The 18471-nt window shown below is 36.1% G+C and overlaps 1 protein-coding gene across 6 annotated transcripts; it reads right to left on the bottom strand.

Moving 5' to 3' along the window:
* Nucleotides 1-443: 443 nt before the first annotated feature.
* Nucleotides 444-17896, bottom strand: LOC105039979 (intermediate cleaving peptidase 55, mitochondrial). 6 transcript variants are annotated; one of them, XM_073250640.1, is made up of 14 exons: nt 17743-17896; nt 16629-16736; nt 15211-15474; nt 11032-11124; nt 10428-10634; nt 7455-7558; nt 6201-6267; nt 6007-6114; nt 3302-3394; nt 2299-2389; nt 1933-2135; nt 1164-1219; nt 944-1004; nt 444-770 (listed from the first exon to the last, which is right to left on the bottom strand). In XM_073250640.1, exons 1-14 carry the CDS (start codon nt 17797-17799, stop codon nt 663-665), a joined length of 1620 nt encoding a protein of 539 aa, XP_073106741.1. In that variant the 5' UTR covers nt 17800-17896; the 3' UTR covers nt 444-662. The 6 variants fall into 6 exon arrangements, 5 of the variants coding, with proteins under 5 accessions (XP_073106741.1, XP_073106742.1, XP_073106743.1 ...); XM_073250641.1 differs by having other exon boundaries at nt 2065-2135; XM_073250642.1 differs by having other exon boundaries at nt 16629-16786; nt 17743-17801.
* Nucleotides 17897-18471: the final 575 nt, after the last annotated feature.

Genomic DNA, 18471 nt, shown 5'->3' with positions numbered 1-18471 from the left:
GCTTGTTCAAACGGTGGCAGCGTTATCTGCGTTATCTCTTCACAGTTTCAGCTAATAATTTAACAGTTAAGGTGCAATAACGCGATTTTAAGCTGGCTCAAAGAAAAAAACAGAAATCCACCTCACTTGATTTATATTAAAATGACATACTGGCTTTATAGAAGGAATCTTCTTTCCATAGTTCTCAAACCCTGTAAAAGTAGGAAATAAGCATGGGTCAAATCCACTATAACCTTCTCCTGCCATAGTCATGAATCAACCTCAAGAGAGAGACCAAGTTCACTGATATTCTGAAGATCAAATACCTCGTGAGCACATTCTTGATTAAGAACAAGGCTAACTGAAAGAAAGATGATTCAAAAGCTTCAATGGACCTTCAGTGAGAGTATAATTTCAGACTTGAAGAATCAAGCTGGCAAAAAAAAAAAAAAGGAAAACCGATGGGCTTCCAAATGCCTTGCTACTTTTTTATACTTAAATCAGGGGTAATTTTCCGTTCTCTTCTGATACAATCAATTGGATGATGCTGTACTGAAGCCCTCATACAATCATTGGCAGCTTTAACTCATCTCTCTCCATCGCTGACATAAAAAATAATGATAATAATGGTTTTTAAACCATGTATATCAGAATAAATTCTTCCCAGCATGTTTGAGGGAGCTTTAACTGAATGCTGCTCTCAAGTCAGAGGCTTCTGTAGCTGTACTAGAAGCAAAATTCAGTAAAGACTTTATATGCGGAATCTCTTTGGGCATTGATCCAGTAAGAACCTGCTTGCATGGTGAAATTCATGTGAGCATATATACCAAGATTAATTTAGGAATTCATTGCCATTCCCTTCAAGTGTTGATTTCGCATCGACCAATCAACTAAAGATCATGAGCAAGTGCATTTGCACATAAGAGAGAGAGAGAGAGAGAGAGAGAGAGAGAGAGAGAGAGACCTCATAACCAGTTTCCGTAATAAGGACTTCATCCTCGATCCTTATTCCAATCCCCCGAAACCTGCAGACCAATCAACAGCTTGAGTGAACAGAGGGGACAATCATCTTTATGAAAATATGGATTGAAGATGAACAGACAGCTACGGCTGACAATCATCTGTACAAACAAAGGAAAAAACACTCATCCTTGTTCCAATACTAGTTCTGATTCAGGCTGTACCTATCTGGTGCATCATAGGATATGGGTATATAAACTCCAGGCTCAATTGTTATCACCTGCCCAAAGCAAGCTCATCAGTGCAAAACTTCTGAAGAAACAACTCCCCTTAACTGTAATCATGCCACACTGTTAAAAACTTTGCACCACAAGATATAAGCCTATGAAACAAAATGATGGAAAAAGGAAACGTGGCAACAATGTCTTAAAAAATAACATTCATCTGATGAGAAACTAGAATCCATCGTTTTCTGGAGAATTGAACAGCAACTTCAACAACATTGGTTTAAGCAGGTATGATCATACACAGTCCGTGCATATGAAGCAGTTCAGTGTAATTAAGCAGCAAGCAATCTTTGGATTGTTTCAAGCTTCCAATCTTGCTGCTCACCAGAAGCAAAGTGTGGGTGTTTGAAGTGCAACCACATATCAAAGGTCAATTGGTGTAGCAAGCAATGTTGACTATGGGATCCAAAGAGAAGCATTAGAGGATGGACATTTATGAATAGAATAAGTACCAAAACTCAAAAAGTCTATCAAGTTTACAAGGACTATGGAGATCATGGACTGCATTAAAAAAGAATAGTGCCAAACAATAAAAATTGCTTAACATTTTGCTGTACTTTTGGACATACAAGCATGAGATAGGCGAGGAAGTGAAGAAAGGAAAAGGAGCGAAGTTTTGGGGCGGGCTGCCATTGTTGTTTCATTCTCTCTAACATAAAGCAATAGCAAATGAGTCTGAGATTCATGCAAAACCAAGCTTATGCACCTTATTAGAATGGGATCTTCTAGGTCCCAAATGCAAGGATCGACAACACATTTCATCTTGAAAAAACACCATAGCTCCCTCAGAAAGGATTGTGTAAATTGGATTTTTATGAAAGGTATCATAGTGACTTACAACACCTGGCTGCAACAGACGGTTATTGCTGATCATAGCTGAGTCATGAACATCCATTCCTAGATAATGACCTGCCTCATGATAAATAAGACAATGTTAATTATATCAGCCTGCAGCAGAGGGAAAAAAGAAACAAATGCTGAAGAGCAATGATACACTTGCTACATATATGGCACATGCAGCATCCTTCAGGGGGAAAGCTATTAAGGCATGCGAAGAGAATTTGTATATGACCTACTGAAGTTGGATTTAGCTGATGATAAGAGCAACCATTCTCATCTTTCAGGATCCCAATCTCTTTGAGTCCTCGCCTAATCATTTGAACCTGCACTAGCATGTAGCCATGAGAAATTAATACGACTATGTCACCAACAAGAGAGAATAATGCTGCTACAAGAGATACAGAGCAGACAGTTTCAGGCAAGGGACAGGCAATATATACCCTGACATCTAGTGTCATACACCATTACACCTAATGCTTCAATATACATCACAGTATCACACAGTGCTAGTTCAAGCACCAACTTGACATAGAGCATCTCACCACTGCCTAGTATTCATGAGACATTATTTCTGTGGCTCATAGCAGATCCGATCATTACTTAGAAAAATGCTTAAAATAAATTATTAATTAAATCAAACTGACATTACTAAGGGGGGCAAAGATACAGAAGATCCAACCAATATTACATGAAAAAAAAATTACCTGAAGTACAATGTTGATGTTCAAAATGGAAAGTTAACTTGGAAAGTTTTATGTAAGGAATTTCTGGCAATTGCCATTAAGACAAAGTAGCTGGTTGAGATCTTTATGTGTTCACCATTTACAAAGCATTAGTTGGTGCTACTTTGTTTACATTAATACCAAAGGCTCATTTCATATACTCCAAGAGATTATATTTTAACGATTAAGAGCCAACATGTTTTACAGTATTCTGACGAGACGATTTCTAACTATAATGTGAATTGTAAGTACAATGAACTGATGAAGCTACAGTCAAAGAATAAATATATCAAACTACTTTTGGGAGATCTGTGAAAGGGTAAGAAATCCTTATGACAGCGCAATCCTCAGAATTTGTGTTAATAATAAGATGAATTTGAGAAGACTGAAACTATAATAACCAAACACATCATTTGTCCCTGAATAAATAGCAATGCAAACCGATCAACATTTGTGTAGAGAACTAAGATGCGAATCAAAATTTTGCGAACAAAAAGGGATCACTGACCATACCGAATAATTATGTATCTGCTGAATGCTCACACCTGGTTTACAGAGCTTCACACATTCCTTATTTGTCTCTAAAATAAGACTATATAATATTTCCTGAAAACCAATGTCAAGACAAGAATTAGGTATCAGAATACATGCTAACCATTTACAAATCCGAATTTAATGAATAAATCAGATTACAGCACAAATAGACTATGCATTATTTTTAGATGATGAATAGGATGAAGTGGATGAACCCTGTTAATGCTAGAAAAAAGCACATAAACTCTGTGCAAAACACAGTTAGCATGCCAGCAGTGTTTTAAGTTGGATGAACAGGAGACTGTAATCAAGAAAACTGAGGATTCACAGAGTAAACTAAGACAATGTAAATAATCAATGTCTATAAAGAAACAGAATCATAAACTTCTGGACATATTATTCACTGTTAAATATTGTGATTTAAAAGACATAATTGCATCTTGAGGTTTAGTACATTGGTATATTTCCACCTTATCTTCAATAGAATTTTAAAAAAAAAAGAATTAAGGTATTTTAAAGAAAGGAATATAGAAAAATGGATAAGGAGAGAATAGGAAACAAAACCCAAAACATTGATAGACCAACTAGATCATCTGGCACTACTGGTATGTGGCCAAACATGTATACAATTACAGTTACCAAGCAAACCAAAGAACTTCAAAAGTTAATTGCCAATAAATGAATCATCTGCACTCAACGAAGTTGCAGAAACTCAGGATTGCAGCAGAGATGTCAGGATATGCAATTAAACAATATCTAACAAGTAACATTATTATCGTACTTTCTCCCATATGATAATCAAAAGTGGGAAGGATCAAGATAGATCCATCACTATCTCCAATGCAAACAATTCCATAGAAGAACACATATTGAAACAAGGTATGCCATCTTAATACAGGGCCCCATACTAGTACCACCCTGTTACTATATCGGTACAGGGCCAGTTCAACATACTAAGTGTCAGTACACCCCTTGTACCATATTGTCGATACCGAACCGGTATGGTACGGTATTCTCCATATGGCTTAGTTTGATATGGTATGGCATACCCTAATATTGAAATACTCTTATGGGTAATACCAAAACTTGGTGTTGTTTCAAATCAATATTGTACAAGTAATTCTGATTGTGCAGTAGGGTGGGTGACAAAATGAAGTTAAATTAAATATTATAAAGCAAAGGTTGATTATTTAATGTTGAATTGCAGCAAAAGTAACTGGTTGATGGTGACTTTTCTTTTTTTTGGTAAATGTTGATGGTGACTATTCAAACTCTCTTTTGGGTAACAAAGATTGTGGCATTTGGGAATTGGCAAGTCATTTAAATAATTCAGAGTAGTGCTTTTTATCCAGACAACTATTTACTTGATGGCAGAATAACTAACCAAATCAATGCCATTTAGAGTTCCTTTATGCATAGATACCTAGCTAGCAAGCAAGCACCCAAAAGACATTAATAAGGGAAGAAGATAGCCTTCTAAGCTAACCAAAATTAGCCGCAGAGCTCACAGTTTGGTAGTGTCAAACTATGATATCAAGCAAGCACAAACAGTACCTCATTATCTGGAGGCACCATCAATCAGAATAAATTAAATAAAGCCAAAAAAATCCACATGTTAAGGGTTATGCACACTAATAAAATAAGAATGTTAAATATTTGCTGGAAGCTCTTTTTTTCCACGGAATATAACTGAACATCCATGACTTGTATCATTGGGCACTTCAATGGATAGCCAGCTTTGTGTGATAGTTTGAATATCCACATTATGCATATTTATGTATTCATTGCCATTGAAACTTTTAAAATGGTAACTACATTTTTTTTCAGTGGACATCAAAAAAACAGGAAGGAATTTAGTTTATTTAGAAAATCAAACCATGTTACACCAAAAATGCAAAAAAAAAGGAACCAAACCAAGATCCACATTGACAAGCAAACAGTATCATTTATACAAAGGTTCTAAGTCATAAGAGGGAATATTTAAATTCCATTTAGGAGAACATGTAGACTGATTTGAGCTCTCAAAAGGAATAATTTTTTATCAGGCCAGAAGATAGTTCAGCACAAACTGCTGTAAGTTGTTCTCCTGCAGACAAGCTTCAAGATGCCATATATAGTTAACTAATGTAATAAAGCATGAGCTCAGCAAAGAGACTTTTTTTTTTCTTTTTGGTTATTATGAGAATTAGAAGTTTAATCATAGCATTAAAACTGTTGTCTGTAAGTTTTGACCTCGGAGGACTTTAATGCTATGGTTTGTAATATGCTACATTGTCGCCAGGCATTATTTCTTATTTAGTATTTCGTCTTAGGGGAACAGAAGCCACTTTCCTGCAACTTCAAATGCATAAAAGGATATTCACCTCATTGCTGAAAGAACTGCTGAGTAATGTAAGCTGGACAACAAGGTGTGAAAGACCACTTTGCCCATATATGTGCTTCTCTATAGGTCAGCACCTGATAAGTACGCCCCTCACAAGTATGGCCGATTAGGCCTTGATGATTTAGAATCCAAGAAGCAATTTCCTAGTTTCTTTTGCCTCTTGGATTCACTTTTGTAAATTAAAGAAATGACTTCTCGCCCTCTAAATGGTAGGAACATATAGCATTCATAAAATGGTCATGTACTTGCACTGACAGCTTTTGAATAAACTAAAATAAAAAAAAATATATGCATCACATACCTGAGCAGAAGAAAAGCTACCACAAGGTGGCCAGGTGCGGGTTAGGTCACTGAGATAACCATGAAACTCACACCCAATATCCATCAGCACAAGTTCCCCAGCTCTGACCTGTCAAACTTCAAAAATTAACACAACTAAGATGACAAATGCTTGATATCTGGAAGTAAAAAGGATAATACCAGAATTGGTCTTACTTTCTGATCATTTCTTGAATAGTGTATAACACTACCATTGGCCCCACCACCAACTACCGGATGGAACCTAAAGAAGACATGAACTCAAGTTAAGCATGACCAAGAAACTCTCTTAAAAGTACATTCAATGACGTGTGAAACCAATACACCAGGATGTTCCCAGTAGGTGATCATTTCTGCATAAGGCCCTCACCAGGTGTCAGAATGTTGCATGACTAGTGGGGCATGTGCAACTAAAATTGAGTGTTTGGAGAAAGCCAATTCTCCAGTCACAGAGGTGTGTACATCCATCACAAACTAGTACATGGTCCTTACAGGATTTCCCTTGAAGCAACGAAGTTGAAAGTCAGGAAAATCAATAGCCACATTTAGAATTATCTTTAGAACAAAAACTGACAAGAAAACATGTTTCCTTTTTTTCAACTTTCATGATGTAACACATTTACGACTTGCCAGATAAGGAGATATTTTAGCCATGGATGTTATGGTGGGTGTCTTCTCAAGCACCTAAATATATCTAAATTCCATTAGCTAGTTGCAAACCCTGTACGGTGATCACCTGTTGCTACTGAAGATTACACCCATGACATACTTCAACTAAGCTTATGACCGTAAGCAAAACTGCAAGACGCAATGCTGCATGAGGCCAACATACGTCCACTCCTTTTTGCAGGCCAGGGTAACGTTCACTTAATAACAGGAAGAAAACAATGAAACAGGGATCTTAAAAAAATAGGAGTAAGGTATATGGTAGCTTCTCTAATGATGACCATTTAAATTAATCAAAACTGCTTTTGTAAAGAAGATCCTGACATATTCCCTTCGCATATTAGATAACATCAGTTTCCTCAACATTTTGCACTGTCAACTGTTCCCTTCTAAAGCCAACCTAATTACAACTCCTATCAATATGGCAAGAATCATCATTAGAAACTTAGTTTCCATTAAAAATGTTCTATGAAGGGATAATAAATAATCTAACAAAATTGTTGACCTTCTTGAGGCAATAATTGCATGGAACATGACATCCACATAAGGTAATAGAAAAATACACAAAGTAAACCTTGCAAATATAATCAAATTCTGAAAAATGATGAAGCTTGGTCATAATATAGAAGCATTGCTGCTGCAAACCAAAAAAGGTGATTAATTCTAGAAACTATACAAATGAGTGCTAGACAATTGTTACCATGGAATGGTTCCACCTTATATGTATAGACGAAACTTCAGTCATTAATGGATAAAAATGCTTACGCCATTCTTTGAGCCCCTCTCATTTTGCACTCATATTCAACCTTAGCTGATAGCTTGCTTTCTTCTGGAAACGTCCTTGAAAGCAACATCGTTTGCAACAGGGACTGGTCAAAAAGGAATAGATTTTCAGTGATTAACAGTCCATCATCTAAATAGACATCTTACCATAGAAGTCATGTGTATACAAAAGATAGGCCAAGTCTCCACAAACCACATGTTAACTGATTAAATTAAAATAAGAATTCAATTAAGTACTAATATTTCGATATCCTTTTACTTGAAAGTGCAATCTTTACCCTTTCTTGCTCAAAAAAAAAAAAAAGGTCTTCCAAGTTCAAACACAGAATTGCTTGAAGAGACCAGAAAGTTTGTCGAAGATTAAAAGAAGGACAAATAGTATGGTTCAATAAAAACAACATATCAAAAAACAAAGGCGTAATGTCAGGCACTCAGAATCAAAATGACATAAGCTGAAAGTCTCAAGGCATATGATGAAGGCTCTGTGGAGTTTTATTTTTATAACCAAGTGACTAAAGAAGCTAGAAAATTTGGGTGAAAGACAAACAAAGGTAAGAAATATGTTAGACATGTTCTTTCTACCAATCCTTGATTAGCAGATATTTAATCTAGACCTTAATGAATCTTGAAACAAAAAGTAAAATGGCCTTTACTTGTAACCACGTTTTAATACCCTTGCGAAAGTTAAAATGAAAAATATCTCTTCCCATGACAAGTTTTGGCACTTGAATCCACACAAAACAGGATCATGAAAAAATAGTTAGCAACACATTCTTGCCCTTCATACAGTTGTGAAATTATTTCAAGTCTGCCTGCCTTCAGGAATAATGGTTGCTAAATACCAAGATGAAATAACTTGATAGAATGGCCCAGGAATTGCCATAAGCCTCGGATATTATAAGATAAGAAAGGTATATCAAACATAGCGAGCCCACCAAATTGCAACAGGCCTTGAAGAAAAGCCACATCAGCTTCTCATTTGGCATGTAGATACAGGTCGGTAATGATTATTAAGTATTAGAAATTGAATAAAATCAGCTTCTTTAGGTAAAAAGTCAGGGAACAAGAGTTATAAGAACAAAAAGATAATCAATCACTGATCACAGCATCAAAGCTATAAAAAAAACAAACATATGCATGTACACATGCACACAAGATTGGGATGCAAGTTATGCCAGGCTGATGGTTAACCCAGATCAGTAAAACCCATTATGAACTTTGGGTCTGACTGGGTAAATTCAAATTTAACTTAGATATCGGGTTTGAGTTAGCCATTGTACTAAATAAGGACAACCATATCAGATTCAGATTATTCAACTAGAATAGAAATCAAACATGACTTTTTAGTTACACGAGTTGAAACAAATGAGATAAGATCAAGGTTCGCCGAACCGGTAACAGGACCTGTACTGATTGGTGACCGGAATGATATGGTACAGGTCAGTACTATGCTATTCCATAGTGATTTTTTTTTTTTTTGAATTTTTTAAACTGAAGTCCGCAAATAATGCACCGACTTCACCATAGCAAGTCAGCAAACCATTTGCCGACTTCAATTACAAAACAGCCACAAAATAAATAAATAAATAAATAAAATTATATATATATATATATATATATATATATATATATATATATATATAGGATCCCTTGTTCTATTTCAAAATAGGGGGGCTTCCGAGCCCTCTCTCCCTCTTTCCGAGTGGCATGAGAGTCTCTCTCAACCCCCCACCCCTCCCTCCCTCTCCCTTTTCCTCTCTCCCCCTGCCTCGCCGGATTTTTCAAACCGAGCTGTGAAACAATGCCGATTCACCCTTGGTACAGTTTGATATGCCCTGAATTGGGTGGTTTGGGGCAGTATGGTGAACATTAGGTGAGATCCTTCTGCCAAATAGTTATATTATGTGTTTCCACCAAAGGAGTACAAGAAGAGGATACATATTAAAATGCAAAACCTACAAGCTCATTTGCAAAACCATGGTTATTCTTTTGCCCTTTTTTTTTTAAAAGAAAAATTGGGAAACCATGGTTGTCTTGTTGATCGAGGTTATTTCTTTGCTCCACCTTATCAAACATATTAAAGGTTAAGTAAATCATCTTATCAAACCATGCAACTGTAAGTCAGTTGTTCTCCAATATATGTCTAGATTTATATATTTGCAATGTAAAAAAAGAGCCCATATAACATTTTTTGGATGTTGAGACTTTTTGAGAGTTGTGGTACCATGGTAGTGTTAGTAAGTCAATTATTTTCCAATATATGCCTAGATTTATATATTTGCATTGTACAAAATATTGCCCATGTAACATCTTTTGGATCTTGAGATTTTTTAAGAGCAGTGACACGTAGGATGTCCTCATGTTCCTGATTACTAACAGTATATTTCTGTGAGCATGTGCAGCATAGAGGATTGATCTCTCTCTTTCTGTAACTAATATTGCACTAATATCCTTTAAAAGACAATTCAGTTATCTCATCTTGGGTATTTAGCATTTTGTAAAGTCCGATTGTCAATTGCACTCCATTTATTTGGACTGCAAATTTACCAGCACCAGCATTCTTTTTGTGTTTGGGTGTACAGAATCAAAAGCTACTGCTACACTAACAATCCAACAGAAGTACACATCAAATAAATAAATATAATATATGCCAGATGGTGCAAGAAACCTTTTCCCTAATTAAACTATTAGGCACCATGAGAAGAAGACAGCATGACACAACATGTAGAGAAAGCAAAACTAGATTTTCTTGCCGCTAGATAATTGTAAACGGAAAGCTAATTGATGCAAGAAATGAATGGCTATGAAAACAAAACAATAATGTAAATATATTTGTCCTTTGTGTAAGTTTCCAGCTATTTACATAACTAAAGCAAATAACTTTGCTTGAGCAAAATTAATAATTGAACAAAGTTGTTGAAGTGCCCAAGTGTCATGTCAGACAAACAACCAGACCTGGCATGCAATTGATGCAGATTCTCTCATCAACTTAAGTTCAGATAGAGATTTTATCCAGCGCATTTCGTGAGTGTAATGTGAAAGATCTTTCACTTTGTTGTTGAGACTTGCCCTGCGAAAGGCCTCCAGCTCCATGTAAGATGGTAAGGCTGTCTTTACATTATGGAACAACCTTGATGCTCGTCCAATCATTTCTGGAAGGATCTACATTAGCAGAAAAATGATTGAGTGATTTTATATGGTCAATAATAAGCTAACAGATCCCAGAACTGGGATGTATTAGTAAACAAGCGGTTCAACAAGAAGCAAGCAATAGCTGATATATAAGAGTTAAATTATAATGTAAAACATGGTGGACCAACAAAGATAATCAAGATGGCATTTTATTTGAAAATAGCCTAGCAAGATGAAAGCATGCATGCCAGTCGACATTCAATCACAAAAAATGGAACTTTGTTAGCCAATACACAAGATAATAAGGATGGCACAAAAGTGTGACTTAATGACAATTCCAAATAGTGAAGCAAATTGGCATGTATTACATGTTAATTTGCAAACTTATAAACATATATACTAACTGATGCCAAATCGAAGAACTGACCTTGTGCATCTTACTCAATGGAAATGCTTTTTCAGCCTTAAAAAAGTCCAAGGCTGCTTCAACTCCAGCAACTTGACCTTGCCAAACCACATCCTGTAAGGTAATAAACATAGAGTTTCATATTGTACGTGAAAAACAGGTGACCTTGTACAACATAAATATGAACATTTTACCAAAATCCCTGAATGATAATAGATGATAAAATTGTGGCACTCATCACACGTTTTAATTTGAAAAAGAAACATAACTATAATATGTGTGTGTTTGTGTGTTTGTGTTTGTGTTTGTGTGTTTGTGTTTGTGTGTGTGTGCATGTGTGTGTGTGTGTGTGTGTGTGTGAGAAAGAGAGAGAGAGAGAGAGAGAGAGAGATACAAATTTATAGTATGTTTAATGAAATCCACCAAAAAATGGAATAATTCAGAAGAAAAGGAAGTAGATCACTTATCCAGCAACAATAAGATTATGTACCTCTGTGAAGCTGGAAAGTCCCAGAAGAGATTATATTATGTTTATTACATAGTCCAGCTGAATAAATAATGCAATATATCATATAGCACCTTATGTTTTAGCTTAAAATGTCAAAGATATAACAAAATGCCTCACATATTCAGGCACAAGCATGCAGTTGCTTTTGTTAAGGGAGCAGTACTAAAATGGAATTGAAATTTCACAAGAAGGAATACAATAACCAGGGTTGAAAATTCCTATCGATGTGACACCAACGTGCATACATTACTACCATGTTTGCTGGCTGTTATCACTGCATGCTGGGTTGTATCTATCTGTATCAGAGTGACAGAAACAGGGGAGTAGCAATGCAGAGATACAAGCTTCTCTGTTTAATTATTTCAAAAGGTTTTATTTCTATTCAAGACAGACTGTGGCTCTTTCCCATTTTTCATAAATTAAAGGTGCAATATACAACCTGGACACACCAGCAACAGAAATTATTGTTTTACATCAAGGAACCTTATATATATAAGATTCCCGTATAATGCCAGAATATAAACTTCCGACATTATTAAAAATAAGTATAACACCTATAATGTCTTACTAATGTATCATTTACAACACCCCCATATCATTCATCATAAGTTTGAACACTTATGGTCCTAGCAATTCATGGTCCTGGAAGGAACAGGCTAGGGACAGACCTAACCTTTGGCATTTTTTTTTCACAAAAGTGGCTGCCATATGACTTAAACTCACGTCACTGCATTTGTCAAATCAAGCCTTTTACGATTGCACTAAGCAATGTCCCCTTAATACAAATATAGTTATGTAATATTAATTTGAACAGGAAATACTTAAAATTATATACTTCAATATCAATCACTACAGAAATCTAGGATAAGTGACGATTCTAGATTTTTAAAAATTGGTTTATAATTATGTTTTTGTGTAGCCCAAAGTCTAAACCATTTATTTCATGCAACCGCTAAGTTTTTTCGCCGTTCAAAATGATTCCACAACTACTTTACCATTCTGACTAACTGCTAAGTTTTCATACCATGTGCCTTCAAAGACAGTTTTGTCGTGATAGTTTCAATTTGTTCTTTCCCTTTAACCCCCAAGGAGTCATTCACAAATGAAGGGGTGCAGGAAAAAGCTCATTTCTTTCATTTAGGAGTGGAAACTAGATGGGGATGCAAAGAACTCTTAACCACCACACGGAATCCAACCGAAGCCTGGTGCATTGAAAGGCCAGCCCATCTGGACTACCGAGTGACTGAATAAAGTGATGCCTGTTTTGACTTCCGAGAGCCCAAAAACCAAAGCCAAAAGAGCTAGAAGTCGCCTAACGCATGCATTGTACTTTTGGCCAAGGTTGAAATGGACCTTTCTTCACTTGCAGACCCTTTTCTCTACTTCCACTCCAACTCGAACTAAAAAGTCCAACAAGATCCATCACTATGTTCAATGCTCAGGCAAGGCACAGCAATCTTTGACTTCAAAACTGAAGGAAGACAGGAAAATGCCTCCCATATCTGTTCACTAGCATAAAACAACTAAAATTGCTTTATATGTTTAGAGAACATTGAATAGCTTATGATAATGTGAACATTTTTCACATATTTCTGCATCTTTCCATGCTGGATCATCCCAAACGTTGGAATAGTTCAGAATGATCTGAATATTGTGAAAGACATGTGCACTACATGTGATAATTTGATCCTTTAGAAGTAAGAATCATGTTCTCTGCCAATGTTGCAATGCCAAACAGACTAATTGTGCTCATAGGACAGATGATGATACTTCAGTGAAAATTAGGAAAAGCACCAGGAGGATATGGAATTATGGATAGTATTTTTCTACAATAAGACGATGTAAACTAAATTCTTTCGACTATTGTATTCAAACAAACTCAATCAGTACAATATGCAGATGTTATAATATGATTATTGAATATTAGTTCTCTTGCACATATACTACTAAGGTTCTGTTTGGCTGCAAGGAAAGCAACATGGAGAACTGTATTTTTCAGTAGAAAAGCAAAAATTCTGGAAAACTTTTTCTAGATTTCGAGAAAATTTGGGCTTTTCATGTTCCATCAAAAACATCAACCCTCTTGGAAAAGCAGCATTCTTTTCATTGCTTTATTTAGTTATGTTCCCTTCCGTATATTTAAAAATTTTAAGCTTTCCTTTCCCAAGGAAAAATTTTTCATTTCTTTCCCTTTTCCATAGATATCCTTGCAACTAAAAAATGCCTGTGCAGGATCCAATACCTTAACAATAATTACAATTCTTGTCCCTTCTCTATGGAAACTGCTTTACAAATCAGAGTAAAATCCAGCACTGTTGGAGAAATTCCTAGTACCAGCTTTCAACCAAAAGTCAAGCAGGTAAGGATTAATGATTTCCTTCCTAAGGAAACTAGGAACAAAGGAGGGGCCTGCCAAGAGGTGAGGAAGACCAATGACTGGAAAGAATAGACCTTATTGCTTACACAGTTTAAATTCGCATGAACCAGGAGCATTCACCATACTTCCAGAAGATTTGAAAGTTGCCTTGGAATAAGGAAGGGGTTTTTGCACAAAAAACTAAATGTGTTCCATACAATAGCTAGCACCTAGAATGAACATTTTAGTGCAATGCATCATCCAGATTCAACCAAATTAAGCTGAAGAAAAGTTGATGGCAAGTACCTGCATGAGGGCCACAGTGTGCAGCAAAAATACATGAGCTCATAGATATAATGGCTCTCAAATCATCAACTATCATCATAATGGATGGTTTTAGCTGTTGCAAAGCTTTTAATCTCCTGGAAGATTACTCATCCAAGATCAACTGAACTTCTATCACACTCATTAACCAAAAAGTAAAACACAACAGACATGCACACACGCATGCAAGCATGCAGGCGCGCGCACACACACACACACAGTGCTGAAACAAATGTCAAGGATCGGTACCCAAAGACAAGGAATTTGTTCCCTATGCTTCAGCCTTGGTCAGCATTTATAGAGGGCTAGAGATGTGCTGTTTATATTTGATATTCAATATCCATAAAAAAGGCAAATTATATTAGGCATTGATCTGTTGATTGCTGTAATTTCCCTGTCAAGTCGGCAAGTTGAACTTTTACTTTCTAGATTTCAAAGCAAGGTTCTGATAGTCCAGCAGGACATAATGTACATAATTTAAGTGTTCAACGATTGCTAACTGAAATAGATTCCCTTGAGAAGCATCCTACCTATCAGCAGTTAACTTTAGATATATGGTTATGTTTTGGATGTCACTTGGATCTTATGGTAATGCAGACATCCTTGGCGATAAGGAACCTAAAAGTGCAGTGACATATGGCCTTAACAGTTGTTGAGACTCCAAAACTTGTCCATATTATTTTACTTGTTTTCTTAGCATCTACCAAAGGCCTGCAGTAATAACCATCCTGCGATCCTTTAACTGCAACTCCAATTGTTGCCAATTAAGTAACTTTTCAAAGAATGGTCAAGCAAGAATAAGTGACTGAAGGCTCAAGAATAGAATTGGATGCATCCATCATTTGGGTTTCAAACAGCAAGAATTACCACATGGCATATGTCGTTAACTCATTATACTCAGCCACCAAACAGCAGCAATTCAGAAAGTCATATCAAATCGCATAAAAGAAAAGCATGCTAGTTCCTACAAATCAGAATAAGCAGCTTGTGAGAAATAGTATTTATGACTTACATGAGGATCTGGATCTGGCATAAACATACATAAGCCACATTCCTCACTTAAAACTGCTACACCACCAGGCTGTGAACAACCTGTTATATAGAGGTAATCAGCATCCTGTCTAAATGGATATGGCACCACATCTGTCATCATTTTTACAGGGGCAGCTGCAATTATAGCCAAGCTCTTTTCTGGAAGCAACTCCAAAAGCCTTTTTCTTCTTGAGATGTACTCATCACATGTGATACCAGGTGTAATCTCCCCTTCTACTAATAACTAAAAGAGAAGTGAAAGAAAAATTTGCAATAACAATAAAATCAGTTCTCTAATTATTAATCTGTACTATCAACAGCAATAGGTTATTAATGCATACACACTAAAATATCAAAATTCCTACAGACAGATTTATTTTTGCAATAGTTCTATCTATACTCAGTGCACAGAGCCATAGAAAGCCACCATGAATAAAAAGAGTACAAGCAAATGGTAGTACACCTCAATGAAGTGTGGTAGAAACCAATGTACTTTTATAATCATTATACTGAAATTCTAAACTCTGGGTGTTCGAGGCAAGTGAAACATTACTTTAAACTTATTTCTGGTAATGTGTAGTTCCAACATCCACAAGAAAGAAGTTGCATGAAACATAGCATGCTATACAAACAAAGGCATGGGTTGGAGAATTTCAGCAACAAACCACATAAATGCCAGTCAGTAATATTTCAATGGAAATATGAGGGGAAAAGAAAAGTGCAAGATAGCACAATGCCTACATAAAGCATGACCCAATGATTGACAAATATTAGCTACAACATTAACTCAACAATAAAAGTCGGATCTAGAGTAATAGGATGCCAGATTTTACATTTAAAAGCCTTCCATAGTTTCATTACAGAACTATGGCAGGAGACTCTTATGAATGTTATAGAATGCATAGACAAGGAAAAACTAGGTTCAATCAATGAGCTGAAGACATCTTCATCAAAGAGCATAGAGAAGCTCAATGATGAAAAACAGATTTAACTCAGAAAGAGCACAAGAAAGCATAGTATCACTTGCAAGAACATAGCATAACTCAACAACAATTTTTCATGCTTCCAAAATGAGGCCTGTCAAATAGAATTCCTAAATAAATTACCCAGCAAGAGAATTGTCGTATATAAGCCACTCAAACTGGAATGGAAATATGGAGCCAAATAATTATGCTACTTTATGCTGGCAAACTTAGAGGGTTCAAGAAACGAAAATGAAAACTAAGAAAATAGCTTCATGAAATCAACTTCTGGAAGAGAGGAGGGGGGTTATAATTGCTGTATCCAACTGATAACATAGGGACAGTAAAATTCTTTAAGCAGACTATGTTCAACAGATCATCCGTATCTATAGGTTACAACTTTAGGGGGTGAACTAGTAAAGGTTGAACAAAATACCTGAGGGTGAGATAAAGAAGTTGGCTGCCCAACATCAACATATCTTTCAGTGGCATATGTAGAAAATCCAGTAAAATCATGCCAAGGAGAGAAAACTTGCGAGACAACCTGGAAAAAGTGATCGTTGATACCAGTATCATCATACCACTGTCACATTCCTTCGAATAAAATGGTAGAATTATTTTAGAAGGGCCAAAAAGATCGGCAGTACTTAAACAATCAGTTATGCATTTAGAGTTTCTAATAGATGGTTCAAGCTAAGCAAGATGACAGCAAGAAAACTCCTACAGAGAGCTTGCGTTCACTATCAATAAAAGTTCCACCGTATCCAAACTGCACATGCCGAACATTTGACCATCCAACAACCATTTCTTCTCTTACAAGGCTGAACACACCCATTGTGGAAAAGTTGAGAATGAGAACGATTGATGCTTCATAGGGCTAGTCCAGTATTGAATCCGAAGATGAAGTAATCAATATCAAACTTTACCAAAAACGTTTGGAATTAAAACAATTGATGCTTCATGGGCCATAAATGTTGCACTTTAGCAATATGATAACATGTCAACGAATTAAAACGACACTAAAAAAATGAATTCCCCCATTTGCAAAAATTCCAACCTTCTTTAAGTGAAGTGGGAAGAACGCTTTTCTATCTTTTATTTTCAAAAAATAGAAAAAAAAACTGACCAGCTCGATATTCACGTAAAGTTCATAAAATTCATAATACAAAACAATTTGAAGAAGAAAGAACAGACATCCTCCCTCAAAATTTGAGAATATATCAATACATAAAAACCAAAAATTGAAGGAAAAATCTTTTTCGTTTGGAGATAAGAAAGACGGAAACGGCTCCAAGATCCAATCTTGGAGGGTTTGGAGTCTCACTAGCGGAGTTAATCATCATCAGAAACGGAAAACTCCGCAAAAGAACACATCTTTCCCATAGGATAAAATGTCCCACATGGGATTCGATCAAAACCAGACAGAAATACACCTAAAATCGATCTTGGAGTGTTTCCCATCCTGCCCACGTAGCTGATCACCGTCAAGAAGAGCAAAAGCTCTAAGCAAAGAAAATGATCACTCTTTGGAAGGGCAGAAGACTGATTACCTTGCGGATGGAGACGCTGCCCACTAGTTTTCTTGTCCTCAAGAGTCGCGTCGCCATGGTCTCAACTCCCCTCGCTTCTCCCTTTATTGGGTTTAAGAAGAGAGGGAGTTGTGATCCTAACCGTTGAATGGAAAAGATGATCCGAATCTCAAGCACCAGCAATGATGGATTATACCCCGCGCGCCTATTTTGGTGCAGTTACCCTGCAGCGGTAGATAATTTAGAGAGTCTGTTTGTTAAGTAGAAAGGAGACATAAATTACTAACCCAATCCATAAACAACTCAAAAGATAGCATTGGATATGAAACATAAATCCAATAAGCTATTAGATTCGGTTTGGATACTAAAATCTAATACTAGCCCAAAGGCTTCCTAGGTTGGGTTTGGATTAGGTTGATCCAAATCCGAAAAACCAAAATCCAACCCAACATATGCATACACATTACACACATATGTGAGCATATAGATATAAGTGGGTTTTATCTATGAATTTTTCTTTTTGTTATAAACTACAAAATCAAATAGAGAATAGTAGAACCATAACCCATCTTGTCCCACCAAACCCCTGTTCATATTACTTGTGGCGGCTTTTTCGATACATATTTTTATGATTTATATTCGCATTGAGCTTGATTATTGGAAGATGGTTTATAAGTTCCATGTCTTCTAATTACATGGATGTTTGAATAACAAAAATAGTACTCGAATATGTACCTTCTTTTAGATACG

The sequence above is a fragment of the Elaeis guineensis genome, chromosome 1 (assembly GCF_000442705.2).
Source record: "Elaeis guineensis isolate ETL-2024a chromosome 1, EG11, whole genome shotgun sequence".
In the NCBI taxonomy this organism is placed as follows: domain Eukaryota; kingdom Viridiplantae; phylum Streptophyta; class Magnoliopsida; order Arecales; family Arecaceae; genus Elaeis; species Elaeis guineensis.
Note: the sequence above shows the minus strand (reverse complement) of the source record. Positions and strands in the feature narration are given on the sequence as shown.